General features: G+C 43.6%; 1 protein-coding gene across 3 annotated transcripts in view; it reads right to left on the minus strand.

The window, feature by feature from the left end:
- Nucleotides 1-17,021, minus strand: part of EGLN1 (egl-9 family hypoxia inducible factor 1) — a 63,124-nt gene extending 46,103 nt beyond the window's left edge. For 2 of the 3 annotated variants that reach the window (XM_021931388.2, XM_021931379.2), the window contains exon 1: nt 12,964-14,297. In XM_021931388.2, the coding sequence (XP_021787080.2) occupies nt 12,964-13,854 (891 nt within the window). In that variant the 5' untranslated portion in view covers nt 13,855-14,297. Of the gene's footprint in view, nt 1-12,963 lie in introns of all 3 variants that reach the window. The other variant, XM_003893765.4, reaches the window with a different exon arrangement.
- Nucleotides 17,022-18,410: the final 1,389 nt, after the last annotated feature.

Here is an 18,410-nt window from a genome sequence, read left to right on the forward strand (position 1 = left end):
GAAGACAGGAAGATGTGGAAAAGTTTGGAACTTCCTAGAGACTTGGAAGGTTCACAAGACAGGAAGATGTGGGAAAATGTGCAACTTCCTAGTCTTGTTGAATGGCTTTGACCAAAATGCTAACAGTGATATGAACAATGAAGTCCAGGCTGAGGTGGTCTCAGATGGAGATGGGGAACTTGTTGAGAACTGGTGTAAAAGTCACTCTTGCTATGCTAAGAGACTGGCAGGATTTTGCCCCTGCCCCAGAGATGTGTGGAACTGTGAACTTGACAGAGATGATTTAGGATATCTGGCAGAAGACATTTCTAAGTGGCAAAGCATTCAAGAGGAAGAAAAGCGTAAGAGTTTGGAAAACTTGCAAACTGATAACACACAAAAAAAGAAAACATGATACTCTGGAGAGAAATTCAAGCCTGCAGCAGAAATTTGCATCACCAAGACAATGGGGAAAATGTTTCCAGGGCATATTAGAGACCTTCACGGCAGCCCCTCCCATCACAGGCCTAGGAGGGAAAGTGGTTTCCTGGGCAAGGTCCAGGGTCCTCCTGCTGTGTGCAGCCTTGGAACTTGATGCCCTGTGTCCCAGTTGCTCCAGCCATGGCTAAAGGGGCCAACATACATCTCAGGCCCTTGCTTCAGAAGGTGCAAATCCCAAGCCCTGGTGGCTTCCACGTGGTGTTGGGCCTGCAGGTGTGCAGAAGGCAAGAATTAAGGTTTGGGAACCTCCACCTAGATTTCAGAGGATGTATGGAAAAGCCTGATGTCCAGACAGAATTTTGCTGCAGGGGCAGAGCCCTCATGGAGAACCACCTCTCCTAGGGCAGTGTTGAGATGAAATGTGGGGTCAGAGCCCCCACATAGAGTCCCCACTGGGTCAATGCCTAGTGGAGCTGTGAGATGAGGGCCACCATCCTCCAGACCCCAGAATAGTAGATCCACTGACAGCTTGCACCGTGCACCTGGAGAAGCCACAGACATTCAACACCAACCCATGAAAGCACCCAGGACGGAGGCTGTACCCTTCAAAGCCACAGGGGCAAAGCTGCCCAAGGCCATGGGAGCCCACCTGTTGCATCAGCATGCCCTGGATGTGAGACATGGAGTCAAAGGAGATCATTTTGGAACTTTAAGGTTTAATGATTGCCCTATTGGATTTTAGACTTGCACAGGGCCTGTAGACCCTTTTGGCCAATTTCTACCCTTTGGAATGGGTCTATCTACCCAACACCTGTAACCCCATTGTATCTGGGAACTAACTTGCTTTTGATTTTACAGGTTCAGAGGTGGAAGGGACGTGCCTTGTCTCAGATGAGACTCTGGACTTGGACTTTTGGGTTAGTGCTGGAATGCATTAAGACTTGGAAGGGCATGATTGTTTTGAAGTGAGAGGACATAAGATTTGGGAGGGGGCAGGGGCAGAATATGGTTTGACTGTGTCCCCACACAAATCTCATTTTGAATTGTAGTTCCCATAAACCCCATGTGTCATGGGAGGGAGCAGGTGGAGATAATTGAATTATGGGGGTGGTTTCCCCCATCCTGTTCTCATGATAGTGAGTTCTCACGAGAGCTGATGATTTTATAAGGGGCTTCCCCCTTCACTGGGCACTCATTCTTCTCCCTGCCACCATGTGAAGGAAGACATGTTTGCTTCCCCTTCCACCATGATTGTAACTTTCCTGAAGCCTCTCCAGCTATGCTGAGCTGTGAGTCAATTAAACCGCTTTCCTTTATAAATTACCTAGTCTTGTGTATGTCTTTATTAGCAGCGTGAGAACAGACTGATACACTGACCATGTAGTAGAAAATAAAAACCCATTTTCTGGGGAGAAATTCAAGCCTTCTGCTGCAGAAATTTGCATAAGCAATAAGGAGCCAAATGTTAACAGCCAAGCCAATGGGAAAAAAATGTCTCTAGGGCATGTCTGAGATCTTCCCAGCAGCCCCTTCCATCAGAGGCCTGAGACCTAAAAGGAAAAAAACGGTTTCCTGGCCAGAACCAGGGTCACACTGCTGTGTGCAGCCTTGAGACTTGGTGCCCTGAGTCCCAGCTGCTCTAGCTCCAGGCGTGGCTAAAAGGGGCCATGATACAGCTCGGGCTGTTGCTTTAGAGGGTGCAAGCCCCAAGCCTTGGTGGCTTCCATGTGTTACTGGGCCTGTAGGCAGAAGGCAAGAACTGAAGTTTGGGAATCTCCACCTAGATTTCAGAGGATGTATGAAAATGCCTGGATATCCAGGCAGAATCTGTTGCAGGGGTGGAGCCCTCATGGAGAACCTCTATTAGGAAAGTGTGGGGGAAAATGTGGGGTTGGAGCCCCCATAGAGTCCCCACTGGGGCACTGCCTACCGGAGCTGAGAGAAGGCCACTGTCCTCCAGATCCCAGAATGGTAGCTCAACTGATAGCTTTCACCGTGCACTTGGAAAAGTCATAGGCACTCAACATCAGTTCGTGAAAAAAGCTGTAGGAGCTGTATCCTGCAAAGCCACAGGGCAGAGCTGCCGAAGGCCTTGGAAGCCCACCTCTTGCATCAGTGTGCCCTGGATGTGAGACATGGATTCACAGAAGATTTTGGAACTTTAATGGCTGCCCTGCTGGATTTCAGACTTGCAGGGGGGCCTATAGCCCCTTGGTTTTGGCCAGTTTCTCCCTTTTGGAATGGAAGCATTTACCCAATGCCTGTAGTCCCATCATGTCTTGGAAGTAAATAATTTGCTTGTGATTTTACAGGCTCATAGGCAGAAGAGACTTACTTGCCTTGTCTCAGATGATACTTTAGACTTGGACTTTTGAGTTAATGCTGGAATGAGTCAAGACTTTGGGTGACTGCTGGGAAAGCATGACTGTTTTGAAATGGGAGAACATGAGATTTGGGAGGGGCAGGGGCAGAATGATGTGGTTTGGCTCTATGTCCCCATCCAAATCTCATGTCCAATTGTAATCCCATGTCGAGGGAGGGGTATGGTGGGAGGTAACTGGATCATGGAGGCAGTTTCCCCCATGCCGTCCTTGTGATGGTGAGTTCTCATGAGATTTGATGGTTTAAAGTGTGGCACTTCCTCCTTCGCTCTCTCTCCTGCTACCATGTAAGATGTACCTTACTTCCCCTTATATCATGATTGTAAGTTTCCTGAGGCCTCCTCAGCCATGTGGAACTGTAAGTCAATTAAACCTCTTTTCTTTATAAATTACCCAGTCTCAGGTCTTCATAGCAGTGTGAAAACAGACAAATACAATGGTCAATCTTTTAATTCCTCAAACTCATGATTAGTCCTTTTCAATTTACTTCTCAGATTTCACATTTCCTATCAAGGTGTTATTACATGAAAATTAGCCTTAAATTGAATTGAGATGAGACTACAGGTTCCTGGGTTCTGGAGTTCATGTTTCACGTTTCTGGTTTTAATTTTTAAAAATTATTTCATACCCGACAATGTAATGTTTACCCATACTTTTGTAATCCTCTCTCACTTTAGAATCAAAAGCAAGGCTTCCTATGCTTACAAGTCCTGGATAGTAGGCTGGGCATGGTGGCTCATGCCTGTAATTCTAGCACTTTGGGAGGCCGAGGCAGGAGGATCACGAGGTCAGGAGTTCGAGACCAGCTTGGCCACCACAGTGAAACCCTCTCTATTAAAAATACAAAAAAATTAGCCAGGTGTGGTGGTGGGCGCTTGTAGTCCCAGCTACTCAGGAGGCAGAGGGAGGAGAATCACTTGAATCCGGGAGGCAGAGGCTGTAGTGAACCAAGACCACGCCATTGCACTCCAGCCTGGGTGACAGAGTGAGACTCCATCTCCAAAAAAAAAAAAAAAGTCCTGGATAGTATATTCTAATTTTAATAGTATCAGTATTATTTTATATTTGGTACTTTTATTTGCAATTCCAGTGCCAGGCTCCACATCAAGGGGATGAAAGGTTCAAACATCACTGATATCTTCACAGATCATCCAATACAGTCCCTAAGCTATCAGTAACTTTCTTCCTCTTTACTACTTTAGGAAGCTATCATACAGTCATGTGTATCACACAGTCATGTACTGATAAGTCAATGGAACTATTTTTGATATTTTATGGTCATTCCATTCTTCCCAATTTTCTGTAACAGTTTTATTTTCAACAGTAGGTTTAAATGAAGATGTTTTATTTCTGACTTCATTTTGACATTGAATCTAAATCTATGCTTGCCTTATGCTGAACCATCCAATTTTCTCTAACGTTTCCTAACGTTCAAACTTTGTATATTTATTTTTAGGTGGATCTACAAGCCATCTCGAATGAGTGGTTCATGCAAGGAAGCACAGACATACTTACAGACAACACTAATAGTGTTGCAAAGTTTCCTGCAATAATTCCTGTAGGCAGTTCCAGTGGTAGAGCTGATAAGAGCATACTGCACAAAGAAACCATAAAACCTCTAGAGAAGAAAGGATGGGGCTTTCTTCTCTAGAAGGTCAACAGTAGTACTAGCTAACACAGTCAATTTGAAGGAATGTGAAAATCTAGAGCATATAACTTTTTTCCTGTTGCTTGGCTGGGAAACAAGTGTCAGCAAGCTATCATAAATGGCAACACTGAAAAAGTGGGGGCAAGAGAACAGCAGAAAAGTTAGGTCAGAATAAAACAATAATTTCCTTCCAGTCACTCAAGTCAAAACCCTTTAAGTCATTCATGAGTCTTCCTTTCTTTCATACTAATATATCAGCAAATCTCATTTGATTCTACTTTCAAAATATATCCAGAATTCAACAAATGCTCACCACCTCCATAGCTATTACTCTAATTTAAGCCCCTATCATCCAGTGCCCAGACTACTACAAGCATTTCCTAACTAGTATTCCTGATTCCATCCTTCCACCCCACATCTACTGCTACACAACAGCCACAGAGATCTTTCTAAAACAATTCTCCCGTATCACCCACAATAAAACCCAGCATCCTTGCCATGGCTTGCAAGGTAAAACCCTACACAAACTGATCTCATTTCCTATCCCACTATATCAATCCCATATCCTTTACTCCTTCCACTATAACCACAGTGGTTTCCTTGCTGTTTTCTGGGTTTTTTTTTTTTTTGAGACAGAGTCTCACTCTGCTGCCCAGGTTAGAGTGTGGTGACATGATCTTGGCTCACTGCACCTCCACCTCCTCAGTTCAAGTAATTCTCCTGCCTCAGCCTCCAGAGTAGCTGGGACTACAGGCACACACCATCACGCCTGGCTAATTTTTGTATTTTTAGTAGAGATGGGGTTTCGCCATGTTGGCCAGGCTGGTCTTGAACTCCTGACCTCAGTGATCCGTCCACCTCGACCTCCCAAAGTGCTCTGCTTGCTGTTTTCTGAACACACCAAACACATTTCAAGTTAGTGCCTCTGTATTTGCTATTTAATACCATTCCTCGGAATGCTCCTCTTCCACATATCCACACAACTAATTTCCTACTTCATTCAAGTCACTATTTAAATGTTACCTTATTTTATCAATCTAAAAGAGTACGCCCTAGTCACTCTGTCCTTATCTCACTTATTCTCCATCTTAATATTTACCACCTAACATACCATGTATTACTTGGACATTTGTTTACTGACTGTCCCTCCCTACCCCTCACTTCCTCCAACTAGAAGATAAGGTCCATGAGAGAGGGTGCTTTTTGTTGTTGTTCAGGACACCCTAGCTCCTAGAACAGGGCCTGTATGTGGAGGGTACTCAACATCTGTTGAACAAATGAGTGAAAATATTATCAAAACAGGACTCAGAGAATACAACAAAGGATAAAGAGTACACATATTTTGCTTTGGTAAAGAACTGGGACCTGGGACACTGCATAAGAAAAATGAGAATTCCAAACTCATGAAAACTTTATGGTGATCTCAAGTCTACAGATACTGTCCAAGCTCTTCAGAAATAAAACTAACTGTGAATTGCTTATGGAAAAATGTGATTATGAAGTACAAAGGTGGCAGAAAAGTTGAGTTTTGACTAGGATATAAGGCATGAAATAAACTGCTGTAAGAGAAGATTTTGGTTAACCATCTACATCAATTTTTTTTGGAAGAGTTTTAGCTGAAATAAAAGGCAAAGACAAGCTCTGAAAATGGGCTTAGTAAATTATCTGAATGCCATCACGTAGTCACAGACAATGTTCCAAGTGTGGAAACGAGGGCATAGTGGAAAAGAAGGTGGAATGTAAGCACAGAAGTAAAATCTAAGAAACAGAAACTGCCCAAGAATGTGCTAGAATGAAAGGGAGACTGAAATAGTTGGGGTAGCTTTAAAGGCCTAAAGTGAAAAATTAAACAAAAACAACTAAGCTGATAACATCAATTCAAGGGCATACCAGACAGGCACAGGCTTCAGAAAACATGGAAGAAGAACAAAGATAGATTTCAAGCCTGATGGGGAAAAAAAGGGAAAGGAAAACAGGAGTAAACTGCAAATCAGAAACACAGAGTAGGAAGACAGCTCCTACTAAAGAAACAAGAGAGGGTAGGCCTACTTCAGGGCAAACGGCTTTAAATAGTATCAGAGGAAAGAGATGGATAAAGAGCATTTAAGGAAATCAGGTAAGAGAAAAATTTAAACTAGAATGTCAGATAAGCCAACATGTAGAATGATAGAAGTAAAAAGGAGAAGAAAGTCTCAAATGTTCAAGCATATTCTCAAAAATGGCAGAGGCCCAGTGTGATGGCTCATACCTGTAATCCCAGCACTGTTTTTTTTTTTTTTTTTTTTTTTGAGACAGGGTCTTGCTGTTACCCAGGCTGGATGAAGTGCAGTGGTGCAATCACAGTTCAATGCAACCTTTACCTCCCAGGCTCAAGTGGTCTTCCCACCTCAGCCCCTCAAGAAGCTGGGACTACACTCATGTGCCACCATGCCTGATTAATTTTTGTACTGTTTTTCGAGATGGGTTTCACCATGTTGCCCCCTGGTCTGGAACTCCTGGGCTCAAGCAAATCTGCCCACCCTGGCCTCCCAAAGTGCTAAGATTACAGGCAAGAGCCAGCACTTTGGGAGACCAAGGCAGGAAGATCATTTGAGGCCAACAGTTCTAGAACAGCCTGGACAACATAACGAGACCCCATCTCTACAAAAAAAAGTTAAGAAATTATCCAGGTGTGTTGGCACATGCCTGTAGTCCCAGCTACTATGGAGACTCAAGTGGGAGGACTGCTTGAGCCCAGGAGCTTGAGGCTGCAGTGAGCCATAATTGTACCACTGCACTCCAGCCTGTGCAAGTCAGACCCTGTCCTTTAAAAAAAAGGCATAAAATATGCCAAAATTAGCTAAGTAGAAATATGTCATTGTTATATGAGATACAGCATAAAGTTACAGATATGAATGAACTGAATCAAAGGTCTGTTGATTTTGTCACCAGCTCTATGACTCTGAACAAGTTAATCTCTCTGGGACTTTTTTCTTTTTAAAAAAATATGTTATTTCTTCTCTTTAAAAAAAAATGTGTGAATGCAGGAAAAGTGTTTAGGTAAAAATATGGGTGATCATTCTAAGACCTTTTTTCTCCAGTTTATGGGAGGGGAATGAGACAGGGAAAGCACAGAACTCTTAAAAGAAAGAATCAGAAAGACAGCAAATTTTTAAAATGGGAGAATAGTTAAGAACAGTTCTGCACAGCGCTTTACAATCTAAAAGTTGCTTTACATGAAGCATTATATGTTCACCTCACAACAAGCCTGAGAAGCTAAAAAGACAGGTATCACTGAACACCATTTTATAAACAGAGCAACTGAGGACTCAAGAGATTAAGAAACTGGACTAAGGACACAGAAACCATAGCAGACCCGGGATCCAACCCAGATCTAATGGCAGAACCAAATGCATTATCTTTCTTTCCTTTTTTTTTTTTTTTTGAGACGGAGTCTCACTCTGTCGCCCCGGCTGGAGTGCAGTGACACAATCTCGGCTCACTGCAACCTCTGCCTCCCGGGTTCAAGCGATTCTCCTACCTCAGCCTCCCAAGTAGCTGGGACTACAGGCTTGCAACACTACACCCAGCTTATTTTTGTATTTTTAGTAGAGACAGGATTTCACCATGTTGGTTGGCCAGATTGGTGTTGATCTCTCCACCTCGTGATCCGCCTGCCTCGGCCTCCCAAAGTGCTGGGGTAACAGGTGTGAGCCACTGCACCCGACCCCTTTCTTTCTTAATTTTTTTTTTTTCAGTAGAGATGAGGTCTTGCCATGTTGCCCAAGCTGGTCTTGAATTCCTGAACTCAAGCTATCTTCCTGCCTCAGCCTCCCAGAGTCAGTTGGGAATTACAGGCGTGAGTTATCACATCTGGCCCAGAATCCATTATCTTTCAAAGCTAAAATGATCTCTATTATCCCCTCCTCCTCCACGTAATTAAGGCTCTGTGGGCATTTTTGCGGATTATTAGGTAGTAGATAAGAGCTACATACATACAAAAAAAAGAGACAGGGTTTTGTTCTGTCACCTGGGCTCAAGCAATCCTCCCACCTGAGACCACGAGCTCGCACCACCATGCCTGGTTAATTTTTTAATTTTTTTTAGAGACAAGGTCTCACCATTTGCCCAAGCTGGTCTTGAACTCCTGGGCTCAAGTGATCCTCCTGCCTCAGCCCCTCAAAATGCTGCGATTTTAGGGGTGAGTCACTAAGCCCAGCCTAAAAAAATCTTTTAACATAAAATAAAATTCTTTTAGAACTAAAGTAGTTTACATGTAAACTACACATCAACTCACTGTACAAAATGTTTTCGCACATAGTTGATTACAATCTATTAAGACTACCCTCTCAGTCCACATGTCCCTTATAGCTGGCAGAATTACTGCAGTTGTACTATTTTCAGCCTTTCTACATACCGAATAACTCACTTTTAACTTAAATTCTGACAGTTATAAAATCATTAAACAAGTAACTTCAATTTGTGTATCCTGGATCCCAAGCGTATAAAGAGAATGGCAGAAGTAGATAAAAGTTTAGTTATGTATTTAGGTTTAAATAACATGTTTATTTTCTCACAGTTCTAGAAGCTGAAAGTCTTGAGATCTGGATGCCAGCATGGTCTGGTACTGATGAGGGCTCTCTTCCTGGGTCAGTTTTGTTTTAACATCTAAGAGGATTGTCACCACATCTCTGTTAGTGATAATAAAACAGCAGCATTTTCCTCATCCTATTCTTTGCTCTTAAAAGCCATAATCAGCCAGAGCTGACTAACTACAGTAACAGTGAAAAATCTTAGTAACATAATCTGCTGCTTATTGGTCCCAACCTATTTTATTACTCCTTTTATTTATGTATGTTTCAATGGAACAGATGAAGTTTTGGATTAAATTCCAAAAATGTTATGTATATGATACTAGTATTTCTATTTTAACGGGAAAATGTTTTCCTTCAGAGTGGCTAAGAAACTCCAACAGAAAAGTTCAACATTTTCCCATGATCCTCACTCCTCTGCATTCCTCTTACTCCTGTACCCCCAAGTCAAGGCACCCTACTCTTCACAAAACAGCAGACTATGGTTTCTTTCTACTGGATATCGAGAGTCTTCTTGACGAAAACAAGCATAAGCAAAGATATAGGATCAAAGGGCAGGGTAACAGCAAAAAGGGGAAAATCCCAAAAAGACCAGAGAAAGTGGAAACAGGAGCTTGGTTACATCAGTGGCTACAATTACATTTCTGTTTTTATCCTGTATTACTTCATTTTTCCCTTGTGGTTCCTTTTTTAAAGTAGCTGCATAAACAGTGGCCAGATAAGAATGTTTGAAGTAGAAATTCAGGGGAAAACAAAGCCTATGCTGAATGGGCCACAGACAATCATGTATCATCTGATTACCATGCCCTGACATAAAGAGCATGCAATATAGATGATGTAAATAAAAAGAACATCAGATTCTTAGTCAGAAAACCTGAATTTAAGTCCTACTATGCTGCAGAATTTCCAACTAGTGAAATTATTTCCTGAGTCCCACTTTTCTAATCTATAAAAAAAGGATACAACCACCTGCCTACTGCTGTGAAAGTTAAAATGAGAAAAACACTACACATTTGCTGCATATAACGTTTAAAATCACTATAATGTTATGAAGGATAAAATTCTGAACTGAAGTCTCCCTCTGCAATTACATAAAAAAACCATATTCTGACATCTCTTAACAGTTATACTGACAGGCGCATAATTCAGGTGGATAAATACAAAAGTGGCTTTTAAGCCACGATCTGAAATAAACATTGTACACTCACCTAATTAAGTTTTACACAACCCAACCGTAGAGTATGATTACTCACATAAAAGCTAGTGCTATTCACCCACTTTCAACAAAATATATGTATCAAACTGCAGTTCCAGCAGGGTGCCAAGTAATCTACATCTCATTTAATGTTCTACCTGTAACCAGTGTAGCTAACAAAGAGCATGGGTTTGATATCTGAATGACGTAAGTTTGAACACCAGCTAGGGTTATGGTAAGTGGTAGACCTTAGCCAAGTCTGAGCTGAAAATCCCTCAAATGTAAACTAGGAGTAACATGACTCACTTCATAGAATTAAGATTATTGTGGCCAGGTGAGGTGACTCAAGTCTGTAACCACAGTACTTTGGGAGGACAAGGCAGGAGGATCACCTGAGCCCAGGAGTTCCAGATCAAATGATCAGCAAGACCCTGACTCTATAAAAAACCTTTTTTTTTTAATGTGGCCGAGCATGGTGGTGTGTGCCTACAGTACCAGCTACTCGGAAGCTGAGGTGGCAGGATAGCTTGAGCCTAGGAGGTGGAAGCTGCAGTGGGCCATGCTTATACACCTTGTACTCCAGCTTGGGCGACAAAGGAAGACCCTGTCTCAAAAAAAAAAAAAAAAAAAAAGATTACTCTGAATGTATCTCTATTGACCCTAATCTGATGCCTAACACACTGTGGTTGCTCAGTATACGGTGGGTGGTTATTCTGACTGCCTTCTCATTTCCACAAAGCAAACACCCTTGTTTTTTTAGGAATACTTAAATCACACGTTCAAACACGATTACCAAAACCTCTTTAGGCCAAGAAGTATAATGAAAGGAATTCCAGAATATCATTTATAGATCCTAAAGTTGTGTTCCTAAAATTAATATAAGCAGAAGATCTAATCCAAAGAGTTTAAAGGTCATCCCTCCTTCATCCCGTCCCTTATTACCTGCTAATATGTACAGTTAGGTGACTTAAAACCCCAACAACTAGAACTCTTGAGGAAGGAGGTAGCTATTTCTAACAGCATCCCTATGAGAAGCATTTGCTGTAAGAGCCAGGCTGTCTGCTGTCCCTTCTCTAAGGACAGGTGAAAGCAGGAAGACAAAAGAGAAAAGAGGTCTCAGCCTAACTTGGAAAGCTAAATTAACTAAGGAAAGCAGATCAAGAAAGATTTGGGACATCATCTTCTTCAAGAATCCAATTTAAGTTTATGTCCCAACGATATACTTTGGTCAGTCTTCATAGCCCTATTCTCTCAAACTAATTTCTTTCCTGCTCTGGAGCTCGGGACTTTATGTTCAGATGTGATCCATGACAACGTTCTTTCTTAAAAATATCAATGAAAATCTAGTGAAACACCAAGGCTGAGATTTCATCAGATCCCCCTTTCCCTTCCAGTTTAATATTATTCAACTGTTCCTTTTTAAGACTACAAGAAATCAAGACTTGTGCCTTCACCCAGTAATGAAGTGGCAATACGTAAATTAGACTCCACATTGTATTTTTCCCCACATTTTCATGTTTGTAACTTTCTCCCTGCCTATGTTCAGCCTTTCGGGCAGCCTGAGAATCACATGTAATGACTGTCAAAGTAAATGATCTGACGCACACATAAAAAAGAACCACTGGTTAGAGTCAGCGTGTGTGTACAAACATGCAACTGTGATGCTCTCCCAGGTCAATCTCTCAAAACTCACAAAATCAGACAGAGACTGATGGTGAAGGAGGGTGGCCCGGGAGCAGCTATATACACAGAAGAGATCAAGATCTGAGAAGTAAAATGAAAAAGAGCTGCAAGAGAGTATTAAGGAGGAAAGAGTCTACTGTTTATCATGAGGGAGGAAAGAGCTAGGAATAGACTAGGTAGGAAGTGAAGAATCTATGGAGGAAAAACCGCAACGGTAAAGAGAAAACAAAAACTCACCAAATTGGGAGGATAAAACGAGCCTCCTGCTCCAATTCCATGTTGTGGTTGTTTTTGTTTGTTTTGTTTTGTTTTTTTTCCAGGAAGTTACAAAACAGTTTTCAACAGAAGGATTACATTAACAAAGCAAATAAAGGAAACTTATGCTAAAAATGTAGCCTACCTACACTGAGAAGTCTGAAAACGGAAATACTTCTTTCCCCTTTTTGTAAAGGGTTTCAAAACAGTAGGAACAGGGTGAGGGATAAGAGCTATAAGAGGGGGAGGGGAGTGGCCAAGCTCTTCCTGAATATAGACAGTCTTTCGACTAAATGCGTATTTTAAATTTACCTTTTTGTGGTCAGCCGGCAAACTCTTCACTGCACATAGCGTTTGACTCTCAATCAAAATGTGATGAGTGGTTCAGACACCATAGGAAATTTAAGAGCGTATGCAAACACAAGGCAGATGCAGAACCAGGACTTGGTTTGGGTGGTACTCTAACACCCCCTCACTGGGTGGCTAAAACGCCACTAAGGTTTGAATTGTGACCAACAGTGAAATGGAAGAAAGAAAATAGCAAAGTTAAAGAGCCTACGTTTAGCCAGAAAACCATGCAATCAGCCGGAGAAGTTTGTGAACGGGCAGTAAGTGGAAAACAGCGGACACAAAGGGGCTAACTAGATAAACAGCCACTACAAATTCTGTCCGTCTTCCTTACGGGGTGCTACACAACGAGTCCCTTCTATACAGAGGAATGCTGCTTCTCAGCCTAGGCGGTTACAGTCGCAGGCAGGGGCTGCCCGCCGAGAAGGGTCTGTCCAGCACAAACCCGCAGCACACACTTACTTTCGTCCGGCCATTGATTTTGTAGCTGCCCAGCTTCCCGTTACAGTGGCGGATCAGGTCGTCCATGCTGCTCATGAGCAGCCCAATGGTTTCGCAGCCGGGCTCCTTGCCCTCGATCCAGGTGATCTTATCGCCTCGGATGTCCTTGGACGAGTCGCTCTTCTGGCTCACCAGCTGCCCGTCCGTGAACTTCCCGGTGTCGTGCAGGGCGCGCACCTCGTCGCCGATCTGCTGTCCGGTCTCCTTGCCGAGGAAGTCGTCCACCACACAGATGCCGTGCTTGTTCATGCACGGCACGATGTACTCGAGCGCCAGCTTCAGCGCCGGCAGGGGCTTCGTCTGCCCGTTGGGCCGCAGGCCGCCGCTGGGGCTCAGCGCATCCCCGGGCGTGTTGCTCGGGGGGTACAGGTTCGCCTTCTCCTGGAACAGCGATGAGCGGGCCGGCGGCTCCTCCTTCCCGGGCTCGGCCTCGGCAGCCACAGCCGAGCCCTGGCCGCCCGGGGCCGCGCGAGACGGCGACGCGGCCGCCGCGGGGTCGGTCGGGGGCTTGGCCTTTGCTTTTGCCTTGGCCGCGTCCCCGGAGACGTTGTCCCGGCGCGCCGCTGCCTTCCTGGGCTCCCGGGCACCGGCCCTGGGCAGCGGCGCTGCAGCCGGCGGCGCGGGGCCGGAGTGCTGGTGCGGGCCCACTCCGGGGCCGAGGGCGCCCTCGCTGCCCTGGCACACGAGCTTGTGCTTCTTCCAGTCCTGACGCTGGTGCTCCTTGCAGCAGTAGAAGGAGCTGCGGCAGCGGCTGCAGCGCAGCAGGTTCTCCATCTTCCCGCACAGCTCGCAGTACTGCCGGTCTCGCTCGCTCGGGCTCGGCCCGCCGGGCCCGCCGCTGTCATTGGCCATGGCGGCGGCGGCGGCGGCGGCTGCGGCGGCGGCGGCGGCGGCGGCGGCGGCCAAGCAAGAGGGGTGGCGGCCGGACGGCCTCGCCCGAGGCTGGGGAGCGGGGAGAGAGATAGGGGCCGTTACTGCGCCATGTACCCGCTACCCTCGCCTCAGGGAGGCCGGTACCCCGCGCCCTCGGCCCGGCCGCTTCCGAGTCCTAGTCTCCGGCGCAGCGCCGGCGGCCGCCTCAGCGCCTCATCGCTGCCGAGGGCTGAGAGAACGCGGCCTGTGCGGCGAATGGCAACCTGGACTCAAGCGCGCGGGCCTGGGGAGCGCAAGACCGGCCCCCTCGGCCGCCGCCGCCGCCTCAGCCTCCCCGGCGGCCCGGCCCAGGCTGTGGAGGAGCGCACGGCATGCGGGCGCCACTCGCTCTGCGCGCTCTGCACGTACACCACGGCCCCGCGGCGACCCGGGCGGGCGGCGCGCAAGGGCGGAGGGGGCGGAGGGAGGGCCGGGGGGGAGGGCCGAGGGGCGGGGGCCGCCTGCGCTCCTCCGCACTCGGTGGGGCCGGGCCTCGGCCTCCGAGCTGGGTCGGCGGCACTGCCTCCGCCCAGGGCGGGACTGGGAAGCGAGAGGCCGGTGCGCTACCTCAGCCTGCAGCAGCTTCCTTGGGGACGCCGAAGCGCAGGCCCGCGAGCTGCGGAAAGGCGTGGGGCAGCGCGGCAGCGCCTACACCTGCTGGGGGAGGGCGCCAGCCGCAAGCGGGTAGCGGAGCGGCGGCGGCGGCGTTGTAATCATGGCTGCTCTTCCTCGAGGCAGGCGCGGGGTTTGCGGGGCGCGCTCCAGTAAGGGTTGCAAGGTGGCTGTTGCTATCCTCGTTTTGCAGAGGAGGAAACGGAAATTCAGAGAAGTAAAGTAACTTGTCCAAGGTCACGCAGAACTGGGACTGAATCCAGGAATCAGGCTCTCAGATTCCAAGGCTTTTTCCATTACACCATACAGTCTCTATTTCAAGAAGCCCTGAAATGGTTAAGAACAAAGTAAGTATTACTATGGTGTTAATCCAATCTCTTGCGCCCCGTTTCAACCCAATTTAAAGGTAATGAAATTTGAGGGTTTTAAAAAAATCAAAAACTGATTAAAACCTTTGAAATCCCGCTGACTTCAAAACTCCATGAAGAAATTTTGGGCTACCAAATTACATGAGGTAATCAGTGCTCATTCCAATATCCAATTTAAACTGATGGAATTATTCCTGAAGAGTGAATTTTGGTGGTAAATGAGCAGTACTACATTAACAACTCTCACATTTATTTTTAATAGAATCTGTGCTGCGCGGATGAATACAATTCTTTGTTTTATAGAGCATAAAAACCTTACCAGAAATAAGCCAAAGATGTTTCTTTCTGCTGCTATTTATCTTAAGAATTAAAAGGCCTGTGATTTAGAGTTTAACAATCTTTATCGAACACTCTGGAAAATGCGGTGCTAGGCTTGTGTACCCCTTGAGTATACTGTAACTTTAGTCCTTGAAATATAACCTTCCCAACTTACGAAAGCTGCAATATATATTTCAAAAGCAGGATATGAGGAATTATTGTGAACCACATTGTAGAAGTTTAAAAAGAGGCTTGAATCCAAAAATATAAAACCTCTTCATCAAATATACAGAATTTAAAACTGTTAAAAAATTCTGCTGCATCCGTTAATGGCATTCTGGGGATCCAATCAAGTGAAAGAGGATGATAATTCCAATTAGCTTGTCCTTTGGGAAACTGAGATTAAATCTACTCACATCTTCAAATTTCAAACCGAACTAAAAATCCAAGTTTCTGTAAATAATTTAGACCTGGACCTGTCTTATGTGTATCCTACTTTCCCAGAGCTTTATTAAATATAGTAAAATGTCATTGTTGCAGACATTACTAATTAGGCTGTTCAACAAATGTATTGAGAGTATACCATGTGCTAGACTATCCTTGACAAACAAATGAATTCGTCATACTACACTCAGAGACACACAGTCCAGTGCAGGAGACAGATATGTAAACAAGGACAATCCAGAGTTCAGAGTTTCCTAAAAGAGGGATGAATAGGATGGAATGGGAACACAGAAAAAGGAATTGCTAGCTCTGCCGTTTGCACTAATAAAATACAAGCAAATTCAGAAATTCTTAAAATGTAAAGGAGTTATCTCATGGCTTATGAAAATAAGCTTTTAAAAGATTTTTCATACACATAAATTAGTAAAGTGTAATTTAAATACAAGTAGAGTCTAATACTTCTTAGGCTTCCTTTTACTGTAGTAATTATAAATGATGCTTAATTATTCACAAGAGCAGGAACTTTACTAGGAGGACTCATTCCACAAACACTTGATTCTTCCAACAATTTCTTTTAAATTTACTATTTCAGTCTATGGTGTGTCCACAAATTATTTACCTCTCTATATGCTCTAGTCATACATTTTCATTGAAGTTTACTTAAAAGAATAGATTCCCTATAGCAAAACCTTTATTAGCTTTCTTGTTCCAATTAAGTATACAAAATCACAAATTGAACATGTATATCCTAAATATACTTAATCCATCAAATAGAACACTTGCAACATTTTAATGACTAGAACAGGCAAATATAAAATACTGATATCAAATAGTTCCAAAGATCCTTGATTTCAGGATTTTCACCTATTCAGGCTTAATAATCTGAACTAATTGCAAGTTAGTGAGTTTTCACCATACCATATGCTGGTGAACAATCTTGTCACCAACAAGATTCTGGAACTCCAGTAGCATTGTCGCAGCCACCACTTACTCAGATGTTGTAGAGAGACTTCAAAATGGCATGCAAGTATTTATTTAATTTATTTATTTACTTATTTAAACTTGAACGGAAGGCAGCACAAAGGAATTTATCTTATAAACACATGTGGTGCTTGCTATTATGTACCCAATCTGTGTTCTAAGCATTTTAAAAATATTAACTAATTTAATCATCATACAATGCTATGAAATGGGTACTATTATTCTACCAGTTTTACAGAAGGTGAAACAGAGAGTGAGGCAATGAATGTCCTTCCCAATCCTTAATATATGATTAGGAGCACTAGGTGGGTTAACTAATACTGTGGGGCAGACAAAGGCTTGTGTCTCTCAAAGCCAGAAATTATTACAAATGTTTTTTCTGCCCCTAACCTAATCAAGAGCAACTGTTCTAGAAACTGAAGAATGAATTAAAGAGTGCTTTCCTCTCCATATCATACCAAGTTAGACAAAAGCTAATTGTCCACCTATTTGGCTTCCCTTTGCTCTTCTGGCAGTATTAAGCTATAAAGAAGTAACCACTGTGAACTGACAAGAATTAAAAGAGGCAAAGCTTATATTAACTACAAGAACAGAGTTGAAGGAGGAAATGAATTTAGAAACGACTGTGTTGACTCTTGAGGAAAGCCCAGTGAACAAGTATCTGCCTTCCAAGGAGTAGCCCTATTTCTCCTTTAAAAATGTTTTTAAAAACACAACAGAGTATCTTTTCTGCTCAAGAAATCAAATATCTGATTGTTAACTAATGACCTCTTGTTTCCCCATCTGTGACAATCTTGTTTTAATAGGTTACAGAGAACAGAAAAATCACAAGTATAGCATAGGCATTCCACCAAGATAAACAGGAAGACGATCTTTGAGTTCTGGGAAAAGCAACTCAAAAATCTGAGCCATTTTCTAACTATAGTATTAGGACACACACAAGTAGGTGTCATTGGAAAACAGCACCTGCTTGCCTCTGTACTGGGGGTTCTGCCAGATGCACACGTGAGCTATGTGCTTCTCCTTGTACATAGAGACAGCTGTACCTTCCACCAAGGTTGTTCCCTTATGAAAACAAAATAATTAAATAGATTTTCTATATATTGGGGAGATTTATCAGTCATCAAACTTTATCAGTTTATGATTTAAAAATTACCACCAATCCTGTTAAAATTGATCATCTCAGAAATATAACAAACATGTATAATCATCTCTCATTATAGTGAATTTTTTAAATGAATGCTCAAAAACCTGGGATACTAAATAATGTGTTGATCTAATTTTTTTCCCTAACAAACATTACCTTAATGTTGAACCAACTTTTGGGATAGTCATAATCAGTAACTTATACCAACCAACCCAGGTTGGAGAAAGCTAGACAATTTTTCCTAAAACATTTTCTTATGGGAAAAGTTAAACATATGCAAAAAGAGAGGTAATCGTATAATCAACCTCAGCCCTAGTAAGTTCAACAGTTTTCAGCTTCAACAATTATCAACATTTGTTGACAGACAATTCTTCCCTACCCTCCTCCCTACTATGTCCCCCACTTTTTTTGCTAAAGTATTATAAAGCATATCCCAACTTCAATATGCACAACTGATAAGAACTTTCAAAAATCGTATCCACCATGCCATTATCACACAAAATTAAGAAAAATCTCAATACTATCCATCACCCCCCAAGTATTGCATTTTTTTCGATTATATCAAAGATTCTGTTTACAGTTGCTTTATTCAAGATCCAAACAAGTCCATACATTGTACTTAGTTG

This window comes from Papio anubis, chromosome 1 (assembly GCF_008728515.1).
Source record: "Papio anubis isolate 15944 chromosome 1, Panubis1.0, whole genome shotgun sequence".
Taxonomy (NCBI): Eukaryota; Metazoa; Chordata; class Mammalia; order Primates; family Cercopithecidae; genus Papio; species Papio anubis.